The sequence below is a fragment of the Gorilla gorilla genome, chromosome 1, assembly GCF_029281585.2.
Source record: "Gorilla gorilla gorilla isolate KB3781 chromosome 1, NHGRI_mGorGor1-v2.1_pri, whole genome shotgun sequence".
NCBI classification, from domain to species: Eukaryota; Metazoa; Chordata; class Mammalia; order Primates; family Hominidae; genus Gorilla; species Gorilla gorilla.
This window is the reverse complement of record NC_073224.2, coordinates 132,355,073-132,377,243: the sequence shown is the minus strand read 5'-3', so window position 1 is coordinate 132,377,243 and position 22,171 is coordinate 132,355,073. Positions and strand designations below refer to the sequence as shown.

The following is a 22,171-nucleotide window of genomic DNA, read 5'->3' as shown; positions in this document are numbered from 1 at the left end:
AAAGCTGACAAAAACAGGCAATGGGGATAAGATTCCCTGTTCAGTAAAGGGGAGAAACAAGATTATGTCCCTTGCAGCAACATGGATGGAGCTGCAGGCCATTATCATACGTGAACTAACACAGGAAAGGAAAAGCAAATAACACGTTCTCACTTGTAAGTGGCAGCTAAACATTTGATAAATGGTGCTGGGATAACTGGCTAGCCATATGCAGGACTGAAGGTGAACCCCTTCCTTATATGATATACAAAAATCAGCTCGAGATGGATTGAAGACAAATGTAAATCCTAAAGCTATAAAACCCCTGAAGGATAACCTAGGAAATACCATTCTTGACATAGGACCCAGCAAAGATTTAATGACTAAGATGCCAAAAGCAACTGCAACAAAACAAAAATTGACAAATGGGACCTAATTAAACTAAAGGGCTTCTGCACAGCAAAAGAAACTATCAAGAGAGTAAACAGGCAACGTACAGAATGGGAGAAAATATTTGTAAACTATGCATCTGACAAAGGTCTAATATCCAGCATCTATAAAAAATGTAAATAAATGAACAAGCCAAAAAACAACTCCATTAAAAAGTGGGCAAATAACATGAACAGACACTTTTGGAAAGAAGACATACATATACTTGGCTAAAAAGCATTTGAAAAAACGCTCAATTTTACTAATCATTAAAGAAATACAAATTGAAACCACAATGAGATACCATGTCACATCAGTAAGAATGGCTTTTATTAAAAAGTAAAAAAATAACAGATGCTGACAAGGTTGCAGAGAAAAGGGAATGCTTATACACTGCTGGTGGGAATGTAAAGTAATTCAGCCTTTGTGGAAAGCAGTGTGACAATTTCTCAAGGAACTTAAAGCAGAATTATCTTTTGAGCCAGCAATCCCATTACTGGGTATATACCCAAAGAAATATAAATTGTTCTACAAATAAACGTATGCATGCTTATGTTCATCCCAGCAATATTCACAAACATGGAATCAATCTAAATGCCCATATGTTTCAGGATAAAGAAAATATGGTACATATACACCATGGAATACTATACAGACATAAAAAGAAACAAGATCATGCCCTTTGCAGCAGCATGGGTGGAGCTGGAGGCCATTATCATAAGTGAACTAACACAGGAACGGAAAAGCAAGTAACACATGTTCTCATTTATAAGTGAAAGTTAAAATTGAGTATACATGGACATGAGAAGGGAACAACAGATTCCAGGGGCCTCCTTGAGGGTGGAAGGTAGGAGGAGGGTGAGGATCTAAACACTACCTATCAGGTACTATGCTTAGAAACTGAGTGACACAAGAATCTGTACACCAAACCCCCATGACATGCAATTTACCCAAATAATAAACCTGCACATGTACCCCTAAACCTAAAATAAAAGTTAAACAAATGTGATATTAGAACACAGAACCAACAGAGTAACAGACGCTTTTCTATTCTCTTTGATTTTGAAAGTAATTAAGCTTGAATGAGTGGAGTAAATTATCCTATAGGGCACATTCTAGAGCCAAGGATGGCAGATTCTCATGTTTCTAACAGTAAAAAGAATGTCCAGTTTGGAAATTCAGTAACTGAAATATAGCAAGAACGATAGATTAAGGAGAGTTTTTCCCCTTCAGGCAATCATCTCCATCGTATTAGTAAAGAAATTTCATTTACTTTGGAGTCAATAAATTAAAAAGTTGTGTGGAAAACGTCACCCATAATACCATATTATGATACTAAAATCATGTTACCCTAAACAGAAATTTATCAGTATCATAACACACCAGGGAGTACATTTTAGGTTACATTCACCCGTAATATTAATTGAGTAAATGTTCATTTATTCTCCGTTTATCTGTGTTTTATATTTTCAGAAAATTCCATTATGACATTATATAAAAAGTAATGTCACACTAAAGTATAGAAAATATATTTAGACATTTGATTGAAAAATTTGTGGACTTTTCATTTTCTAGCAAGCTTTCAAAGACATCAGCTGAAGTGTAATATCGCCCTGTAACCCAAGTGACTGGAGGCAGACCGTACCATTCTCAGTTCAGTGGGAAAGGGGAAACTTGTACAATGCGTCTAATTTGTAGCTGTGGTTTATTTCTTCTAAAACCTTTTAGACTACTTAGTTATATAAATTCTACTAAGTAAAATTTGCCTCTTCTATATATTTTCTTAATATTAAAAAACATTCTGACAATAGAACTATAATGATGTTGAAAATAATGATTCTTCCAGAAAATATTAATAAAATTAATAACTGACCTGGCCAGCATCCTTTGTAGATTTTTGCACAATTAATCACAGGATCAAAAACAAAATGAAGCAAGAGAAAATTAAGATACTAATACTTACACATGGGCAAGGCTTGACTGCATCACTTGGAAAAAATCCAACCTCTCCAGATGCTAAATTTCTGCCCTAAGGAAAAAAAAAAATGCCAGTGTTGAGAACAAATTTACCACAAATGATAACCCCATGATGCCCCATACATAGCACTGTTACTTAGGGTCCTTAGAATTCCTTATGTGTTACATCCAGTCCTGAGCATTAACTTACTGTGGATCAGAAAAGGAAGCAAAAGCAGAGATAGTTTTCTTGGTTGTTCAACTTTACATGTGGTTTCAGGTCATGATCATAAAATAATTCAAGTTTATTTTTCAATCTACCCTTCAATTTTGTTAGCTTTATATCTCTCAATCCTATAGCACAGTGGACACCAACGTTTTTGGCCCCAGGGATGTGGGGTGAGGTGAGGTGGGTGCTGGGGGCGTGGCAGGTGGTTTCGTGAGGAAACTGTTCCACCTCAGGCATTAGACTCTCATAAAGGAAGTGCAACCTAGATCCCTCACATGCGCAGTTCACAGTCAAGTCTGCGCTCCTATGAGAATCTAATGCCGCCACTGATTTGACAGGAGGGGGAACTCAGGTAGTAACGCTTGCTCATTGGCAGCTCACCTCCTGCTGTGTGGCTCAGTTCCTAACAGGCCACAGTCTGGGGGTTGGGGACACCTACGATAGAGAGATAACAGCAGTTTCTATCTTTCACCTTTATATTCATTGGCATAAGCAGATCATATGAATTTTGTGAAGGCATATAATTATGAATTCCATATAAATGGATACCACCGGTCTAAAAGAAGACATGAGAATGTCTTTCTAGCAAGATGAGATTTCAAGATGTGAAAATAGAAAACAGTGAAATGTAAGTTTTGGATGATTTTCAGATTTAAGAAAAAGAAATAGGATACTTATTAACAGAAGAAGGCCATAAGATTTTGGAGAATAGGACTCTATTAGGTTGGTGCAAAAGTAATTGTGGTTTTTATCATTAAACTGCAAAAATACTAATACTTATTGAATCCTTAATATGTGCTAGACACCGCTCTGAGTGTTTTATTTAATCCTTGCTATGATCTTTTATGGTAGGTCCAATTACTATCCCCACATTACAGATGAGGAAAATGAGACACAGAGAAAGTAAATAATCTGCCCATGGTCACAGAGCTAACAAGTTCAGAGCCATAAATCAAACTCAGATGTTCTAACTTCAGGGCTCTGCACTGCCTCTCTGTACAAGCATAATAGAGACTCATGAAGAAAGACAGTGGGACTTAAATATAAAAAGTAGTTAGGAAACAATTTGACAGTGATAGCTGAATTCTATCATTGGTGATGGCATTTCTTTAAAGGTGTTGTATGTTTTAGAAGACTTAAACTTGCACCAATGTGGAATATGGCTCCTAGATGGGTCTCACTTTTGGAGTTGAGAATATCACAAGGAAACTGATCCCATGGTAAGGAAAGGAATTGGAGGGAGAGAAACACATGCTGAAGACACTATTTAACTAAGTCTGCTGAACTGGCCAGTGGATTAGATATGGGAAGAGAAGATGATCTGTTTCTGAGTTAAAGACTGGAAAAAGTATGAAGAATGGAGGTAGGAGGTGACTAGAGAATCCATCCATACAACACAGACTTAGATGACTTAGAGAGGAATCAAAATTGGAGCAAGGCTGCATCACTTGGAAAAAATGTAGAGAGAAGATAGAAGACAGAATTTACAGAAATTAGTGAAACAACAAGGCAGAAAGAAACGATCAGGAGAGAGAGGAATCAGAGACCTGGGAGGGATGGTAGCAGTAACTACAAGGTTGGATGAACTGTTCGTTTCATTCAGCTGTGTTTATCAAGTGCTCTATAATGGTTTATTTTCAGCAGGCAGTGAGATACAAGTAAATAAGTATGGTATTTGGGACTATACCACTAGCCAGACCTTTATATATAAACCCACTACAATGCTACCTGAGTGCAAAATATAAAGGAGTGTGGTGGGAACCATACACTGATTAAGCTCAGAAGAGAAAAGAATAAGAATGCTTTAAAAAACAAACAAGACCTTTGAGAGTACATAAAGGAAATAAGTCTATTTTGCAGAGGAAAGGCCAAAGAGAGAGCTCTGTAATGGTCTTTCCAAAGTATATTTGAAGGTGTATCAACAAATTGGAAAATTATGGCTATTATAAATAGTAAACTGTCAACTTCCACTCTTCTTCAGAACAACAACAAAAGGCTTTAATCTATAGAATGCAGTGTACAGGAGAATAAGTGATATTGTGTGACAGTGTATGTTGGCCAATGTAATGCTATCTACTTTCTCAGAGCAAACCTGATGCAGAGCCCCTCATGTAAATTGATACCTTCATTCTGTTCCTCCTCCAAAACTCAGTTCACACATTACCTACTCTGTCATCTCTTCCCCAAGGAGCAGATCCCAGATTGAATCCCATGCGCACCTTTCCATACCCTTGGTGATACATGAAGTAGTAGTGCTTTAGTAGTATTCACTCCTAGTAGTATATGTAATTATTGTTCAACATGGTCTTCTCTATTAATAGACTGTGAGTTCCTTGGCATAAGGGATAATCTCTCAGTCATTTTTGTATAACAAGATGTCAGACACAGAGTGGGCCCTTAATAAATGTTTCTAAGGGGAGATATAACTCAATCTGATAGTTTCCTGTCAATGAGGAGCACGGCCCTAAATTCCTCTTCATTAAACAGAATAAAATAAAGCCATGTGCCACATGATGACATTTCAGTCAATGACTAACTTTATAATGATGATGCTCCCATAAGATTATAATACCATACTTTTACTGTACTTTTTCTATGTTTAGATACACAAATGTTATAACTACCTACAATATTCAGTGCAGTAACATGCGATACAGGTTTGTAGCCTGGCAGCAAGGGGCTATACACGTAGCCTAGGTGTGTAGTAGGCTACACTATCTAGGTTTGTATAACTACACTCCATAACATTTACACAATGATGCATTTATTAGTATGTATCACTGTCATTAAGTAACTCATGACTATATGTCACTTTTTTTTTGTTCACACAGACAAGCACTGAAAAGGATTAAGCTGACTGTTTCTATAGGAAAATATTCATATAGTGACATTCTTTGACCTGTCCCTGACATATTCTATAAGGACAGTGTTGGGGAGTGCAATGTCACAAAGCAGAGAAAAGAGGATGAGAACTCAAAGAATAAAAGAGTAGGAAAAAGAGATGAATTTTTTAGCTGATGAAAGTGTATGGACTGGCATGGTTGTTTCTTTCTTCCTTTGTAGAAACAGGTGTTCCACACAAAAGACATAAATGGGAACTGAAATCATACTAGAGGGGTAGAGGAAGAGACCGTGGTTGTATAAGAAATGCTCTAAAACTAGATGAACATATAATTTTCCATTTTGAGAGTAAATGGGTAGTGACTAATAACTATGCCAGAACAAATGGTATAAATTGAACTGTTCTGGGTAAACAAGTACACATGGTCATCATATCAAAACTCATTTTGTTCTTTTTCACCTCTTTTAAAGGACACTCTTGGAGGTCCTTCAGGAGGGAAAAAATTTCACTAAACAGGCTGCCAATGTCATTCTGAATTGTTTTTTCTTTAATAAAATGCCCTAGCAGTTCAGGTCCCATTTCTTAAATGGTCATAGGCATTCCTTAGATGACAGAGAGGTGAGAGATAATTTAACCTATTTTAACGTATGAATAAAGTTACAATTACTTACAAATTCCTAGTCTTATCAGCTTTAGCTATATAATAACTTCTACTTATTAAAAAGATAGCTATCCTAAAACATTTGGAGAATTCAAAACAAAGTAGTGTGTAGGAGGGCTTTCTTTGGTTTCTTGGTGGATGTGTGTGGGATGTACGTTGGTAATTCATTAATACTAATGGGTGGAGCAGCTGTCAATCCCCTATGCATGGATGAAATTGCAGACTGTAACTATGAAATAGACCAACTTCATATCCAATGATTTAGTGCACTTTATGTGATGATATGAGGTTTTTACTAACCTTGGTGAGAGACATGCAACTGAATTTCCTTCTTCTTTACATTACTCTGTGGGCATTTTATTCTGGGTCAGATAATCAGCTTGTCATCCCTTTTATGAGTATTACAAATGCCAAAGACAGGGAATCATCTTTTAGTTATCCTCCTGCCTCGTATTTGTTCTGTAAGTCCCTGAACATCTTCAAGGTCAACTTGAAAACATTCCTCTCTCATACTTAGGTGTCATATGATATACCATACGGTGCTATCTTTATATGCATTTATTCTGCAGGGCATCTCTGTACTATGTGATGAGACTTTTGTAAATCTAACAGTACAGGTTGGGTCATTCTTATGAAAATACATTCTTTGGAAAGCACATGAGAAAATATCTTATGGGTACTATATGGTAAGAAAAAAATGCACCTGTATAATTTTCATTCAATTATCTGGAGCAGACATAAAGCAACATAATATTAAATTATAATTCATAAAATAACAATGCCTTTTTCCTGAAAAGCAATTTTTTTCCTGTAGAAAATGTATCAAACTAAAATTATTGACAACTTCTTCTGACATTCCCGAACATCACAAACATAAATGCATACTCAGGCACTTATTTATTTCTAACTGATCTTAGGTTTTAACTATTCTTCATTTTTCTTCAATAAGAATCCACACTGAATCATAATGAATTAAAACTACTTCAGGTTTGCTGGTAGAAATGATATTCACAATCTACCTGTACAGAGAAATACATTAAGGTATGCCAGGATGCTAGAGCTAAAACCTCATTTTTAAACCCACAGACAAGGATGGCTTAAAATGACAAAGCATATCTTCTGAAAATCTTAATTGTAAATTGCTTGGCTCCTAACTCTGTAAAAAGGAGAAAGAACTGCTTTGAGAAAAATACAGTGTCTCTTCCCTGTGGCTCATTTATCCCCTTAATACTACCTGGATTGGAGCTTTAATGCACTCCTGGAATAGCACTGAACAATTTGAAACAGATGTGGAAAGCTGAATGTAAAAGGGACAGATTAATGGTTATTTATGAACGATTGGAAATTCTCCCAAGTTACAATGCCCTAAACACTCTCAATGTATGCACGATGGTGCTGTGGAGATTACTAAGCAATTTATCACACATGGGTAATGGTCAGAGCGACTGTCACCCTGCCCAGTCACTTCCCGCTGTCAGAAATACGCAGGTTGAGTGTTTGGGGAAAGAAGATGTACAGCATGGCCATGAATAATGGGAATATAGGTGAATACACTGTACACACAAATTAGTTTATGGATTGGATGGGCAGATGGAAGGAAGGAAGGATGGACGGAAAGATGAACACACTATTTTTGGCATTATTCTGATGAAGTTTGTGAGGACATGCAATAAAAGAAAAAAACCAGCAAAGAGGAGGTGATCAGGAAAAGACCGAGTCAGAAACTAGCCTTTGGTAAGGAGAGATTTTTAATCACAGCTGCAGCCATATTGTAACCATCATCAGTTACATATACATAAGGGATAGTTCTTGGAAAACACACAAAGGCAGTATCATAGGATGTGTCATCTGAAGAGCTTGTTCTATTTCTAGCTCTGCTATAAAAAGATGTGCAACCTTTTGCAAGTCTCAGTGGTAAAACAGGGATGATGACAAGATCTGCCACACATGCCTCACTAGGTTGTTACAAGGATCAAAGAATTAATATGCATGAAAGTACTTTGCAAATGCTAAATACTTGTTTTATTTTATCCACAATATTGCTTCTTGATTATCGTCAATCACTTACTTCATTTCTAAGTTTTCCCTTTTTATTTGGCCCATTCATGTGTTATTAAAATAGAAATGTCTAATACTATGTACAATCCTACCACTCTCTTTATATTTCAGTAAACTTGCTAAGCCGCAAGGAACATAGACTCTCATATCACTTTCACCTGAACAGGAACTATTATATTCCTGACAGTCCATTCCTTTACTCAAGTGCTTTCTTGGCAGTACACATATTCTTTCATTGTTAATTGCTTCCTATATGATGAGTAAGATATGCATTTTCTATCAGTGAACACTTTGAAAACTTGCCAAGCATAACTGCATATGGTTATATGATGGCCACTACCATTAATTCCAAAATACTCATGCACACATACAAAAGAACAAAACCATAAGCTATGCATTTTTGTTATTTCTTAGTCAAAAGGGGATATGATCCTTAACTTTTGTCCAATGTATAAACAGTGAAAGTTCATGAGGTTGTTCAAAAGACAGTACAAAATGTCCCTATCTCTGGCATAGTTCTCTTGTAAAGTGGCTGTCATTGGCTTAGAATTCTGAATAAGTCTAAGAAACTCGTACCTTGGTCTAGGATCTCTGAAATTAAATTTACCTTCAGTTTGTATGGGTTTATAATTACATCGAGTCATCAAAATACATGACAAAGGCTTCAATTATAGTTGATGGTTTTTCCAATTCACACGAAATTGTGTTTACTACATCTCTGAAATTTTGGCAGATGGAAGTGTCAAAAACCCTTAAAAATTAAAAGTTGTGAAATGTATACTGAGAAAAAAAAACCCACTAAAAGCCATAAGCTGTACATCTACACTTAGTAGATCTGAGATGAATACAACACTGGAATGAGACTTCACCAAGTGTTTCTCCTGTTATTCAAAAATGTATTTGGTGAGGTCCCTGTGTTTCTGCAGCAAGAAAGGGAATCCTCTGATCATGGGTGTCTTAATGCTTTTTCTCCAAAGTCTCACTGGGTGGGATGTACATGATACAATCCTAAATTATAGTCGTATGACTGTGTGTGTGTGTGTGTGTGTGTGTGTGTGTGTGTGAAAGAAACAAGAGAATACCTTTAATGATAGAAAAAAAAAATTCGGCAACAAAAACCAGTCTACATGTAGGTAAGCCAAAACCCACGTTGTTACTCAATACAAAATCTGGAAAGAATCAGGTTCTACCATATCTTGGTGAGAAGCCATATAACCCAAAACCAATCCAGGCTTAACAAAGGTCCAAAGAAATTTGCTTTTCTAATACTGGCAGACAACAAATGAATGTTTTTCTATCCTTGGCAATTTTAATCATAACTAATTACAAAGAAAATATTCTGAGTCATAGCACCATAAACACTAAATGCTCATGGCAGCATGAGATATTTTTAAAGAATGTTACTTTTCTACTAAGAGCAAAAGTAGTGCTTTAAAGAAAAGTTTATTGACTTCCTAATATGCACAAGGCACTGTGTTACATACTAAGGAATTAAAAATGAATAGACGTGGACACAATCTTCAAGGATCTCATTCAGACAATGCCATTTCCTTAATTCACTTTTGCTTTGGTTATTTTCATAGATTTTTGTGATATTTTTGATCAGGAAAAAACCTGTGAGGTGATAATTTGATAGGATTAGGGAGTTGGGAGCCTGGGTTTTATTTTTGGCCTTCTGATCTTGAATAGGTCATTCAACGCTTCTTGGTTTCATTATCCTCACCTGTGAAACACAGAGCAAGACCTAAGGATTTCCAACGTCTCGGCTACCACCAATGTTCTTTGCTTATATTATATAAGCACTTTTGCAATGCCCCCACAGTACTCCACTCAGTCATGGTTGGTCAAAAAATATTTGATCCACAAATTCTTAATTAGGGATGATGTGTGTCAGTAATTTAATCTTTTTTTTTTTTTTTCTTTTTGGGACGGCATCTCACTCTGCTGCCCAGGCTGGAGTGCAATGGCGCGATCTCTGGATCTCTGCTCACTGCAACCTCCGCCTCCCGGGCTCAAGTAATTCTTCTGCCTCAGTCTCCCGAGTAGCTGGGATTACAGGCACATACCACCACGCCCGGCTAATCTTTGTATTTTTAGTAGAGATGGGGTTTCACCATGTTGGCCAGGCTGGTTTCAAACTCCTGACCTCAAATCATCCACTGGCCCCAGCCTCCCAAAGTGTTGGGATTACAGGCATAAGCCACTGTGCCAGGCCAGTAATTTAATCTGATAGCATTTATTTACAGAAGACAAGGACATTTCAGCTTCTTAGTGACGTTTTTAACTCAGTGTGAAGCGGTCTATTTTCCGAAGCACATAAAGTTTGATTTGTTAGAAATTGCATTCTTTAATTCATTCTTCAGGAATTCAAATTATCATGAATAATTAAAATTCAATATATGTTATAATTTGATAAATTATTTGGCCACAATTCTTAAGGGCATGTGCACATGCATACTTTACTGAAACCACTTGCACTATTAAATCAATAATCACGTCAGATGGAATTCCAAATTCATGGCCCACTGAAAGTATTCTGTGATTGACACAAACTTTTAGTCATTATGGCAGAATGTAGCTTACATAGTAATAAAATAATGGAAGAAAAAGGACCACAACAGAATTTCTCAGAACTTTCTCCCATAATGTTACTCCCTTACCCTGCAGGAAAAAAAAGAGATAATACTTCATTGTCTGAACTTCTACTTAGATGGCAGTGTCCTTCTCTAAGTACATTATAACCTACATTGCACTGTACCAAGTATTGGAAAAATACAAGAATTGTTAACCAAAAATGCCCATTTTGAGAATTAACAATTAGGACCTCACCCACTTTGTCAGGAGGCCTGCCAATTCCCATAATACAGTCTGTAAACTTGGAAACATTCCTGCAAATTCAGTTTATGATCTATTTAATCAAAGCCAGTTGACAATCACCCAGGGAAAATGTTTCTTACAGGCCTTTACTAATGCCTATTATCTTCTATAATCATCTCTCCCAAGGCCTCCCTTGTTCTAGTGCAGTCACACACTGCCTTTTTCTCCTTTCCTGTAATTAGGGACTCTGATTTAACTCAGTATTTACAGGCAAATACCTGTCAAAATCAAGGTCTCATGATTACAGGACATACTAATGCCGACTGAGCCTCTACACTTTCACATAGCTTTTTATCCCCATGGCCACAGTTTCAATTCTGCCTTGGCTTCTACTGATTTTACTCAAGGGATGGGGTTAATACATCAGTGGTAAGAGGCGGTTTAGAAGAAAAGCCAAGATGAACAGCGGGACACTGGGAAAACAAGCTCCAACACTGCCTTAAAAGGATCATTGCCATGATAAAATCTGAGTTTGAGACATCATGAAGAAATGCCCTTGGATAGGAATCTGAAGGGGAAAAACACTTACCAGTTCCAAGAAATGTTTACTCTCTGGTTTATAACCCAAAGCAATGAGTCTTTTGGTGTCCGGAATCAGTTTTCTTAACAAAGGAGATCTGATTCTTTCTTACATTTCTGTAATGTTCTTCTTTGCCTCTGATGATGATGCAGACTAACACTTGAATTTTAGATCAGGAAGAAAAATACACAGCTTTAGAAAATTCTACTGGAGCTAATATTGTTGTGTGGTCTAGAAAGGATTAGAAGTCTCCTTTTAATCTAGAGCAAAGGAAAAGAATCCTTTAAAGTGACTGACTTCTGAAGTTTCAGGGAGAGGTGCTGGAGGGAAAGATCTACTAACTCCACTCAGCTGCACCTCTCTTCTCCAGGCTCAGAGGGTTTCTGGGTTGTGCGTTATTGCACAGATCACTTATGTTCTCAGTCACATTCCCTAGGCAGCGTTTGTTTTCTGTAAACCCCTATCTCTCTCTTTCCTTCCCCATCTCCATCACTCTCTGTGAGGTATCCTGGGTCTTCCTCAATCAAACCTGCTCTGAGAAAAGGGCTCATGATTTTTACCCTGATGATTATTTAAATCAACCAATCTCTTCAGAATTTATCATTTGCATTTTTATGTCTAATTATGAGGTAAAAGTTTAATCTCTGATTAAAGAAATTTCAAAAACTGGGTATGAGAATTGGGAAGGCAGAATAGTCTTCTATGAGACCATATGTGCCAGTGGGACTCTTCACATTAAATATGGGGAAGAGGAAACCTAAAAACAAAACCAGAAACAAAAAATACCTGATTATCATTTTTCCGTTTCTGGAAAATAAAGCATGTCTTTCGAAATCATTAATCATTATACCCAAATACACTTTTTTCTCCTTTTCAATCTCTTTTCAAGTTTACTTCCTATGAGTCTTACAACACTCCATGAGTCATTTAAGAATTAAAATCTCATTTTATAGATGAGAAATTTGAGGAAACAATGTTAAGTAGTTTTAAAATTATTCTGAGAGAAAAAAGGCACATTTAAATCTGACAGATGAAAAAATACTTTAATGGTCTTTCAAATGACATCATAAAGCATAATTTAATAAACAATTCCTTTTAAAACTTGTAAATAACACCTTATGGAGATCACAACTCTGAATAGGCTTATTCATTCCAGACCTATGGACTGAATGCCTATTTTATTCTAGGAACTGAGATAAAGTAATGAAACCCATAGCTTTTATATTTCTGGAGTGCTCTAACCAGGCAGGAAGAAGGATAAAAAGACCCTTAGGACACAGTATGATGGGTGTTATGATAGAAGCCTTTTTGGTTCTGAGAACACGTCAGAAAAGGCAACCCAGTATTGTACCTTGATGATAAGGAAGGATTTAGCTGACAGAACGGGGGTGAAAGGGAAACCAGGAAGAGGGTAACATATACATCAATGGTTGGAGGTTTGAGAAAACAGGTCTCCTGTGAAAAAGATCCCCCTAATCAGCCCTTCATTTTTCTATTCAGCTTAAAATGAAGAAAAAATATCTGTAAAAAAAGCGAGTCATCTGGACTGTTTGAAGACCAAACACAGCAGTCCTGTGGGTAGTAAAAATTATTGACAAGGTAAGCTAAGACAAGGGCCAGCTTACAGAACATTCATCACCATTGTGTCTGGATGGCTGAGAGGATGGTAGCAGGGAATCCAGCACCTGGTTGCCCCTGGCCAAGTCAAGAGCCCACCAGCCCCCAGGTTCGTTGCCTCTGAAATCAGCATGACTAGAAATGCTTCCTTCCTCCTGAGAACCTCCAAGTTCTCTCTAAGCTCAACTTACTTTCTGACTTTTTATTTTCTGTGTGACTCTTCCTGTTACACAAAAAGTTATACATAAAGTGATGTTTTGTTTACTATTTTTTCTACCAAAAAAGAACAAAACTGCCTTTAAAAGTGTGTTTTTCTTAGAGGTGTTAGAAAATTAAATGACTCTCCTAAAACAAAGTACAATGGTCTAATATACAGAACTAAAGTAGGGGACCAAAAGTCTGAAAAGGACTCTAGTTTTAACTCTACAACTGCAATTTTATAAACAGGTCATAAATTTGGCCCTTTAAAGTCACAGTTCTAAATGAAGGTAACCTGATTTTCCATTTACCCTCTTTATGAAGATCTTGTGAATTAATCGGAATGTGCGTAAAAACATTTTCACTTCTTAGAATAAAGATCATGTAGATGCATGATTAGTAAGCGTGAAGTATCACAACTATTTTCTAAGTTATTTAACTTTCATTGTGGATAAAAATATATATTACTTTTGGCACTGATTACAGTTCTACTGCTTATAATTGCCTTTTGGTTCCAATTAGCTTACAAAACTCTCCCTGTGGAATATTTGGATATTCGTTAACGACAATGGAGCAAATAAAACTGTTTCACAGTCTTTATTCTAAGAAGAAAACACATATTTCTATGTTTTCTATGCATTCTATTGTAATAGAAACCATAGATGACATGGCTTAATTTTACATTTGCCTGTTTCTCTGTCTTGCCCTCTCTTGCTTTGTGATAAGTATAGTTATCTTTTCTGGGAAAATAAAGTTTGTAATATGAACAATTTCTTCCAGCATGAAGGATATTCTCAGGCGTTACTAAGACTTTATTATCACATATTGCAACAAAGACTTAAAAGCAACATGTTTATCATCATCAACTGGATGACACGATCAGAATTGTCCTGCATGTTGTTAGGCTTAGTAAAAACTATGCCTTACACCTGCACTAGAAAATGTGCCCCAAATGGCCAATTTCCTATTTTATATTCATTTCACTTGAAGGCAATTTTATAGAGCTTTCAAGGAAAGAGGAAGAAAAAAAGAAGACAAAGAAGAAAAGAAAATGCTGCCAAAAGGAATCCTGAAATGCAAAGATTGAACAGAGTACATTTTTACAGCTCAATTGATAATTCATTGTTTGAAAGAAGTAATAATGAAAATGCAGATAGTCCATTCATTCAATAGCATTAGAAATTACTGTTGTTATAATAATAATACAGACTAAATTAATAGCTATTCAAAGAAAGAAAGTTCCTGATATATAGTAGAGGATAATTTGTATTCTCCTGACATAGAGTATGTGGAAAACATGACAGTCTACTACAAAATCTGACTTCCCACACTAATGAGTGAAGTCATCAACTTGCAAAAACAGGGAAAACAGGTCAGAAAGCATAACTTCTCAAAAATTTCCAAATAAGCCAAAGCACCTAACTAGTACAAAAGACATTTTTGAAATCAAATACAAAGCCATTGTAACATCTCGATAAGTTTTCTAGATTTTTATCTATAGGTTTAACACTAGATATATTTGCAACAATATGATTTACAAAAACCTTAATAAAAAAACTCAAAATGAAAACCAGGTGCATTACCTGTCCTGAGTTCTGATCATTCCTTACATCATGGAGGCCTCCAGGTTAGAAATGGGTTCTCTAGTTTCTGGTTCTCCCAACATGAAACACAGTCAGTTACACAGTAGGCACTTTATAAGTATCTGAATGGATGAATGGTAGGATAAAAGGATGGAAGAATGGATGGGAGGATGGATGGATGGATGGATGGATGGATGGATGGATGGATGGATGGACAGGAGCCACTATTTAATGGACACTGTGCTAGAACTCCTTTGTGTATTTGCTTTATTTTGTATGCGGTGATTGTTACTTCCACTTTACAGATAAAACTGAGGCCCACTTCAGAGTAAGTAATCTATTTAAAGTCACACTGCTATAGACGGCAGAGTCAGTAACACTCAGCAAAATAAGCTATTTCCTAAACACATAACTTGCTTCTCCAGAGCTAAGTGTGTACACTCTGAAGATTAGGAAGGAACCAAAAAGAGGTGCTTAAAAACTATGTTCTCAAAAACAATTAAAACACATTCCCAGTGGGGGAGTCACATATTTTAGGATTCAAGCCATAAAGTATATGTCTTCTTTGAGTATGAAAATCAGCAAATTAACATAAAAGGGGCCACTGTAAACATGCCTAAAAAAACACATGGCTTCAAAGGATCAACCAGTACATGATTCCACATTTAGACCCAATAAGGAGGAAAGGTCTTTGTTCAGAATTATTTTAAAAACATGGCATTCCAGATTACGCCATTGAGTAAGTACAGATTCAACCCAGTTTCCTACATGTACCTTCCATATGTCCAGTCTATGAAACAAAAGCTAATTTAATCATGACAGCCTTGAAACATTGTAAGATCTTAAGTGCTTTTTCAATTAGAGAAGACTATATCAAGTTCAGTACAAAGATTGTTTAGCAAGTGATTTTTTAAGTCATACACTAATTTGTCAAAAAGGTACCCCTTATTTGGTAACTATCAAAGCCAAAGTATTGTAACACCTAATTTTTTTTTGAGACATAAAATATACTGTTTTATTTACAGATATATAAAATTTATATTTATACAAAATGTATTATGTTATCATAATACATTTAAATATGAGTATTATAATTTTATCTCTAAACCTTTATAACTGAAATTGTAAACTTATTAAAATGCAGGCATAATACATGTTTAGCAGAGTCAGCTAGCTGTTCCATGGTCCCTACACAGTACATTTAAATTTGGAGACATCTAAATTTTCTCTTATTTTCTTCTTCCACTCTAGTATACTTTCTCTTTTTTAATTTTATTTTATTATTATTATACTTTTAAGTTTTAGGGTACATGTGCACAATGTACAGGTTAGTTACATATGTATACATGTGCCATGTTGGTGTGCTGCACCCATTAACTCGTCGTTTAGCATTAGATATATCTCCTAATGCTATCCCTCCCCCTTCCCCGACCCCACAACAGTCCCCAGGGTGTGATGTTCCCCTTCCTGTGTCCAAGTGTTCTCATTGTTCAATTCCCACCTATGAGTGAGAACACGCGGTGTTTGGTTTTTTGTCCTTGCGATAGTTTACTGAGAATGACGAATTCCAATTTCATCCATGTCCCTACAAAGGACATGAACTCATCATGTTTTATGGCTGCATAGTATTCCATGGTGTATATGTGCCACATTTTCTTCATCCAGTCTATCATTGTTGGACATTTGGGTTGGTTCCAAGTCTTTACTATTGTGAATAGTGCCGCAATAATCATACATGTGCATGTGTCTTTATAGCAGCATGATTTATAATCTTTTGGGTATATACCCTGTAATGGGATTGCTGGGTCAAATGGTATTTCTAGTTCTAGATCCCTGAGGAATTGCCACACTGACTTCCACAATGGTTGAACTAGTTTACAGTCCCACCAACAGTGTAAAAGTGTAACACCTTATTTTGTAGCTACGTTTAATAATACCAATTACCAACCGGTGAGCTGGGGATAGTGTCAAAATTACCATGGACTCTTACCAATTAGATAATCAAATCAATGGCTCACATTAGATTTATCTGGGGTTTTATAAAATCTACTTATGCCTGGGCTCAACCAAGGCCATCTGTGTCTTAATCTCTGGAAGTGAGGCTGTGTGTTGACATTATTGCAAAGCTCCCCAGGTGATTCAGTCAGGGTGGTAAGCACTGCTCTGGTATAGCCCCACTCAGGTAATACATGAAGAAACTAAGCTACATAGTGATTAAATGACTTGACCAAAGCCATATAGCAATTTGGCTACAGATACATGACTTGAATTTAGTTTTTCTCATACTGCCAGTGGTTCATTTCAATAAAACTAGCATTTGTTGGCTAAAAATTCTTTGATTGGCTTAGAAGTATCCATAAGACAATTCTGACCCAAGTTACATCTGTATGGGAAACACTAGATGAACTTTAAATATGTGTGCAAAAACTCAAACATATTACTGGCTGCTGGCAAGCAAAATGATTCTTCTAAAGACAGGAGACCTAATGTCAAACCAATGATAGGAATTGATAATTGAAGTGTTAGCAGTGTCTGAGTAGTGGATAGAGTTGGCACTCAATGCATACTTGCTATCTGAAATAAATGTGTTGTTTTTCTCTGTTATAAACATTAGCCTTACTTGTTTCTAATCATTACATATACCCCAGACATACCCATATATATTGTCATCCATGGGTTCTCATTTCTCCTATGATTCTCCTAAGTGTCTCCAAAACCATTCTAATACTATACCAGAAAATCTTCAAGTTTATAGGCTGCTGAAAGGAAATGACAACTAATAATGTCTTTCTTTTTGTCTAGAAAGAATAGGAGGCAGTAGCATTTAGCAAAAAATGGCACTGGGCTAGTTGTCACAGAATCTCAATTATAGTTCTACTTTTAACATTATGTGGCTGTGAGGAATGAAGGAAATAATGAATCTCAAAACATGAAAATAATTGAAAGCACCATCTAAACCTGTGATAGGAAAAATTAGTGAATAAATGAAAAAAAGATACTATACACAATTAAGTTTTACAAATCTAAGGTTTAAGAAAAAAAGATGGAAAGAAACAGAGAGCTTGGTTAGAAAAATATGAATTCCAAAATTATCTTTTTAAAGCTAAATGCCTCTAAGCATACATTAGGCATGGTTGTAGGACTCCTGCATGACCTTCAGAGTGATCTCAAACACCACACTTTGCAAGCCACTTATACGCACCAAGATCTTCAACATTTTGTGTTTGGCTTGACTACTTCCTGTCTCTTTCTTTGTTGTGAAAAACTGATTGGCTTTCAGTGCCCTTGGAACAGCTCACAAAACCATTTTATTCTTAGGGCTGCTCATGCGGCTTCAAAATGTTTTCTGTCTGTGGCACACTGTTATTTTGGTATCCTGGTGAACCACATCTCCTGGTATTTGATTGGTATGGTCCCCTTCCTCTTGTATCTGGGCTGGCCATGTCTTGCTTTAACCAACAAAAAGTGGCAAAAGTAATTCTGCACCAGTTCTGGTGTTTAGGCTTAAGAAGGTCCAGCAGTTTCCACTTTTACAATCTTGGGAGCCAGCTACCATATAGGAAGTCTAAGTACCCTGAGATCACCATGCTGAGAGGAAGATAAGGAACCACTGAAGAGGTCAACGTGCAGAGCCTCTGCTGAGTTCCTAGACAGAGGCTAACACTAACTGCCAATCCTGTGGACACGGGCATTCGAGACCTTACAGCTGCTCCCACCACCCCAACCATCAACTGAAGCAGAAGAACCACCTTATCACCCATAGCATTATGAGAAATAATAAATTGTTGTATAATAATCACAAAACTGGGTAGGAAGAATCAATATTGTGAAAATGGCCATACTGCCCATGGTAATTTATAGATTCAATGCCATCCCCATCAAGCTACCAATGACTTTCTTCACAGAATTGGAAAAAACTACTTTAAAGCTCATATGCAACCAAAAAAGAGCCTGCATTGCCAAGCCAATCCTAAGCCAAAAGAACAAAGCTGGAGGCATCACGCTACCTGACTTCAAACTATACTACAAGGCTACAGTAACCAAAACAGCATGGTACTGGTACCAAAACAGTGAGATAGACCAATGGAACAGAACAGAGCCCTCAAAAATAATGCCACATATCTACAACCATCTGATCTTTGACAAACCTGACAAAAAGAAGAAATAGGGAAACGATTCCCTATTTAATAAATGGTGCTGGGAAAACTGGCTAGCCATATGTAGAAAGCTGAAACTGGATCCCTTCCTTACACCTTATAGAAAAATTAATTCAAGATGGATTAAAGACTTACATGTTAGACCTAAAACCATAAAAACCCTAGAAGAAAACCTAGGCAATGCCATTCAGGTCATAGGTATGGGCAAGGACTTCATGTCTAAAACACCAAAAGCAATGGCAACGAAAGCCAAAATTGACAAATGGGATCCAATTAAACTAAAGAGCTTCTGCACAGCAAAAGAAACTACCATCAGAGTGAACAGGCAACCGACAAAATGGGAGAAAATTTTTGCAATCTACTCATCTGACAAAGGGCTAATATCCAGAATCTACAATGAACTCAAACAAATTTACAAGATAAAAACAAACAACCCCATCAAAAAGTGGGCGAAGGATATGAACAGACACTTCTCAAAAGACATTTATGCAGCCGAAAGACACATGAAAAAATGCTCATCATCACTTGCCATCAGAGAAATGCAAATCAAAACCACAACGAGATACCATCTCACACCAGTTAGAATGGCGATCATTAAAAAGTCAGGAAACAACAGGTGCTGGAGAGGATGTGGAGAAATAGGAACACTTTTACGCTGTTGGTGGGACTGTAAACCAGTTCAACCATTGTGGAAGTCAGTGTGGCGATTCCTCAGGGATCTAGAACTAGAAATACCATTTGACCCAGCAATCCCATTACTGGGTATATACCCAAAGAATTATAAATCATGCTGCTATAAAGACACATGCACACGTATGTTTATTGCATCACTATTCACAATAGCAAAGACTTGGAACCAACCCAAATGTCCAACAATGATAGACTGGATGAAGAAAATGTGGCACATATACACCATGGAATACTATGCAGCCATAAAAAATGATGAGTTCATGTCCTTTGTAGGGACATGGATGAAGCTGGAAACCATTATTCTCAGCAAATTATCGCAAGGACAAAAAACCAAACACCGTATGTTCTCACTCATAGGTGGGAATCGAACAATGAGAACACATGGACACAGGAAGGGGAACATCACACACTGGGGCCTGTTGTGGGGTGGGAGGAAGGGGGAGGGATAGCATTAGGAAATACACCTAATGTTAAATGACGAGTTAATGGGTGCAGCACACAAACATGGCACATGTATACATATGTAACAAACCTGCACGTTGTGCACACGTACCCTAAAACTTAAAGTGTAATAAAATAAATTTTTTAAAAATCACAAAACTGAAACACTGCCACAAATTTGATGGTGACAGTGAAAGAAACTCACAAAACTAGTTTCTTTAATTAGCATAAAGATGGCCACCATCCCAATATCCCTAAGGTGCATGAAGTTTAGGAAGGCAGCATGAGCTTCATCATAAATAACATGATTGTAAAAGAAGTGCTAGAGTGTAATAGTAAAGAGATTGGACTCTTGGCCGGAATTCCTATGTCTGAATAACAGCTCTGCTAAGTTACTAGCTGTGTGTCTTTGGGCAGACTATTCAACCTCACAGTGCCTCAGTTCACTCATCTATAAATTGAGGATAATAATAGTAATTCATTTTATAGAATTTTCATTAGTATCATGGGTATTAACAAAGATATTCTTAAAACTCTACCCTGTACATAAAAATGCATAGTGAACACTAGTTGTTGGTGCTATTGTTGTCATCATTACTATAAGGAAAGAATAAATAAGAGGCAATTCTGCCTGGTTAGAAGGAAGACACTGAAAGACTTTAACAAGAAATTATGGAATTGCATTTGAATTTTGCAGTGATGTGGATTACGGCCACAATAAACCATAAGATTCTGGAGGTGAGATCAGTTAGAAGGTAATCTCAGATGTCATGCCACAGCAGATTAGAATAGAAACGCCACAGTGGAGCTGGGCCATAAAATAATTCTAAATATGTCTGGGCAATCCCTAAATATTTCAAAGCTAATTAATGTATTTCTAAGCAATCTATAAGAAGAAACTGAAAGAGCAATTGGAAAGTACAGATGCTCCTTGACTTATAATGGGGTTATGCCCTGACAAACCCACTGAATATTGAAAATATCATAAGTCAAAAATGCATTTAATACATCTACTGTACTGAACATCATAGCTTAGCCTAGCCTACCTTAAACATGCTCAAAATAATTATATTAGCCCGCAGTTGGGCAAAATAATACAACACAAAGTTTATTTTATAATAAAATATTGAAAACTGATGTAATTTATTGAATACTGTACTGAAAGTGAAAAACAGAATGGTTGCATGGGCCCTCCAAGTATAGTTTCTACTGCATGTGTATCATTTTTACACCATCATAAAGTTGAAAAATCATTAAATCAAACCATCGTAAGGCAAGGACCATCTGTATTTTGAACTGACTGAAAATGAAAATAAACAGCTTTGCAAAATTTTGGGAAGGCAGCAAAGTAGCACTTAGAAAGAAATCTGCAGTACTAACTAACTATACTAGCAAAAGAAAGGAAAGCACACAAATCAGTGAGCAAACACCCTACCTTAACGAACTAGCAAAAGAAGAGCAAATTAAGCCCAAAAGAATAGAAAGAAAGTAATAAAAATCAGAGCAGAAATCGATGATAGGGGAAAAAAACAATAGAACCAATAAAGCCAAAATCTGGTTCTATTAGAAGATCAATAAAATGCATACCTATCTAGTCCGGCTGACCAGGCAAAAAGAGATACATTACTGATATCAGGAATGAGACAGATAATACAACCACAGATTCTATAGACATTAAAAGGATAATGAAGAAATATTATGAATAAAAATTCATGCCATTAAATTTGACAACTTAGACAAAATGGACAAATTCCTTGAAAATCACAATCTACCAAACTCACTCGAGGAGAAGAAGCAAGTAACCTGAATAGTCCTATGTTTGTTTTATAATTTTTTTTTTTTTAAACTTCTAGGCCAGGCGTGCTGACTCACGCCTGTAATCCTAGCACTTTGGGAGGCTGAGGAGGGCAGATCACTTGAGGTCAGGAGTTTGA

The 22,171-nt window shown here is 36.5% G+C and overlaps 1 protein-coding gene across 3 annotated transcripts in view; it reads right to left on the bottom strand.

Annotated features, from left to right (window-relative positions):
* The window catches only part of VAV3 (vav guanine nucleotide exchange factor 3), a 388,694-nt gene that overhangs the window by 44,007 nt on the left and 322,516 nt on the right, over window positions 1–22,171 (bottom strand). For all 3 annotated transcript variants that reach the window (XM_019039089.3, XM_019039034.4, XM_055376632.1), the window contains one exon: window positions 2,372–2,437. In XM_019039089.3, the coding sequence (XP_018894634.2) occupies window positions 2,372–2,437 (66 nt within the window). The remainder of the gene's footprint in view (window positions 1–2,371; window positions 2,438–22,171) is intronic.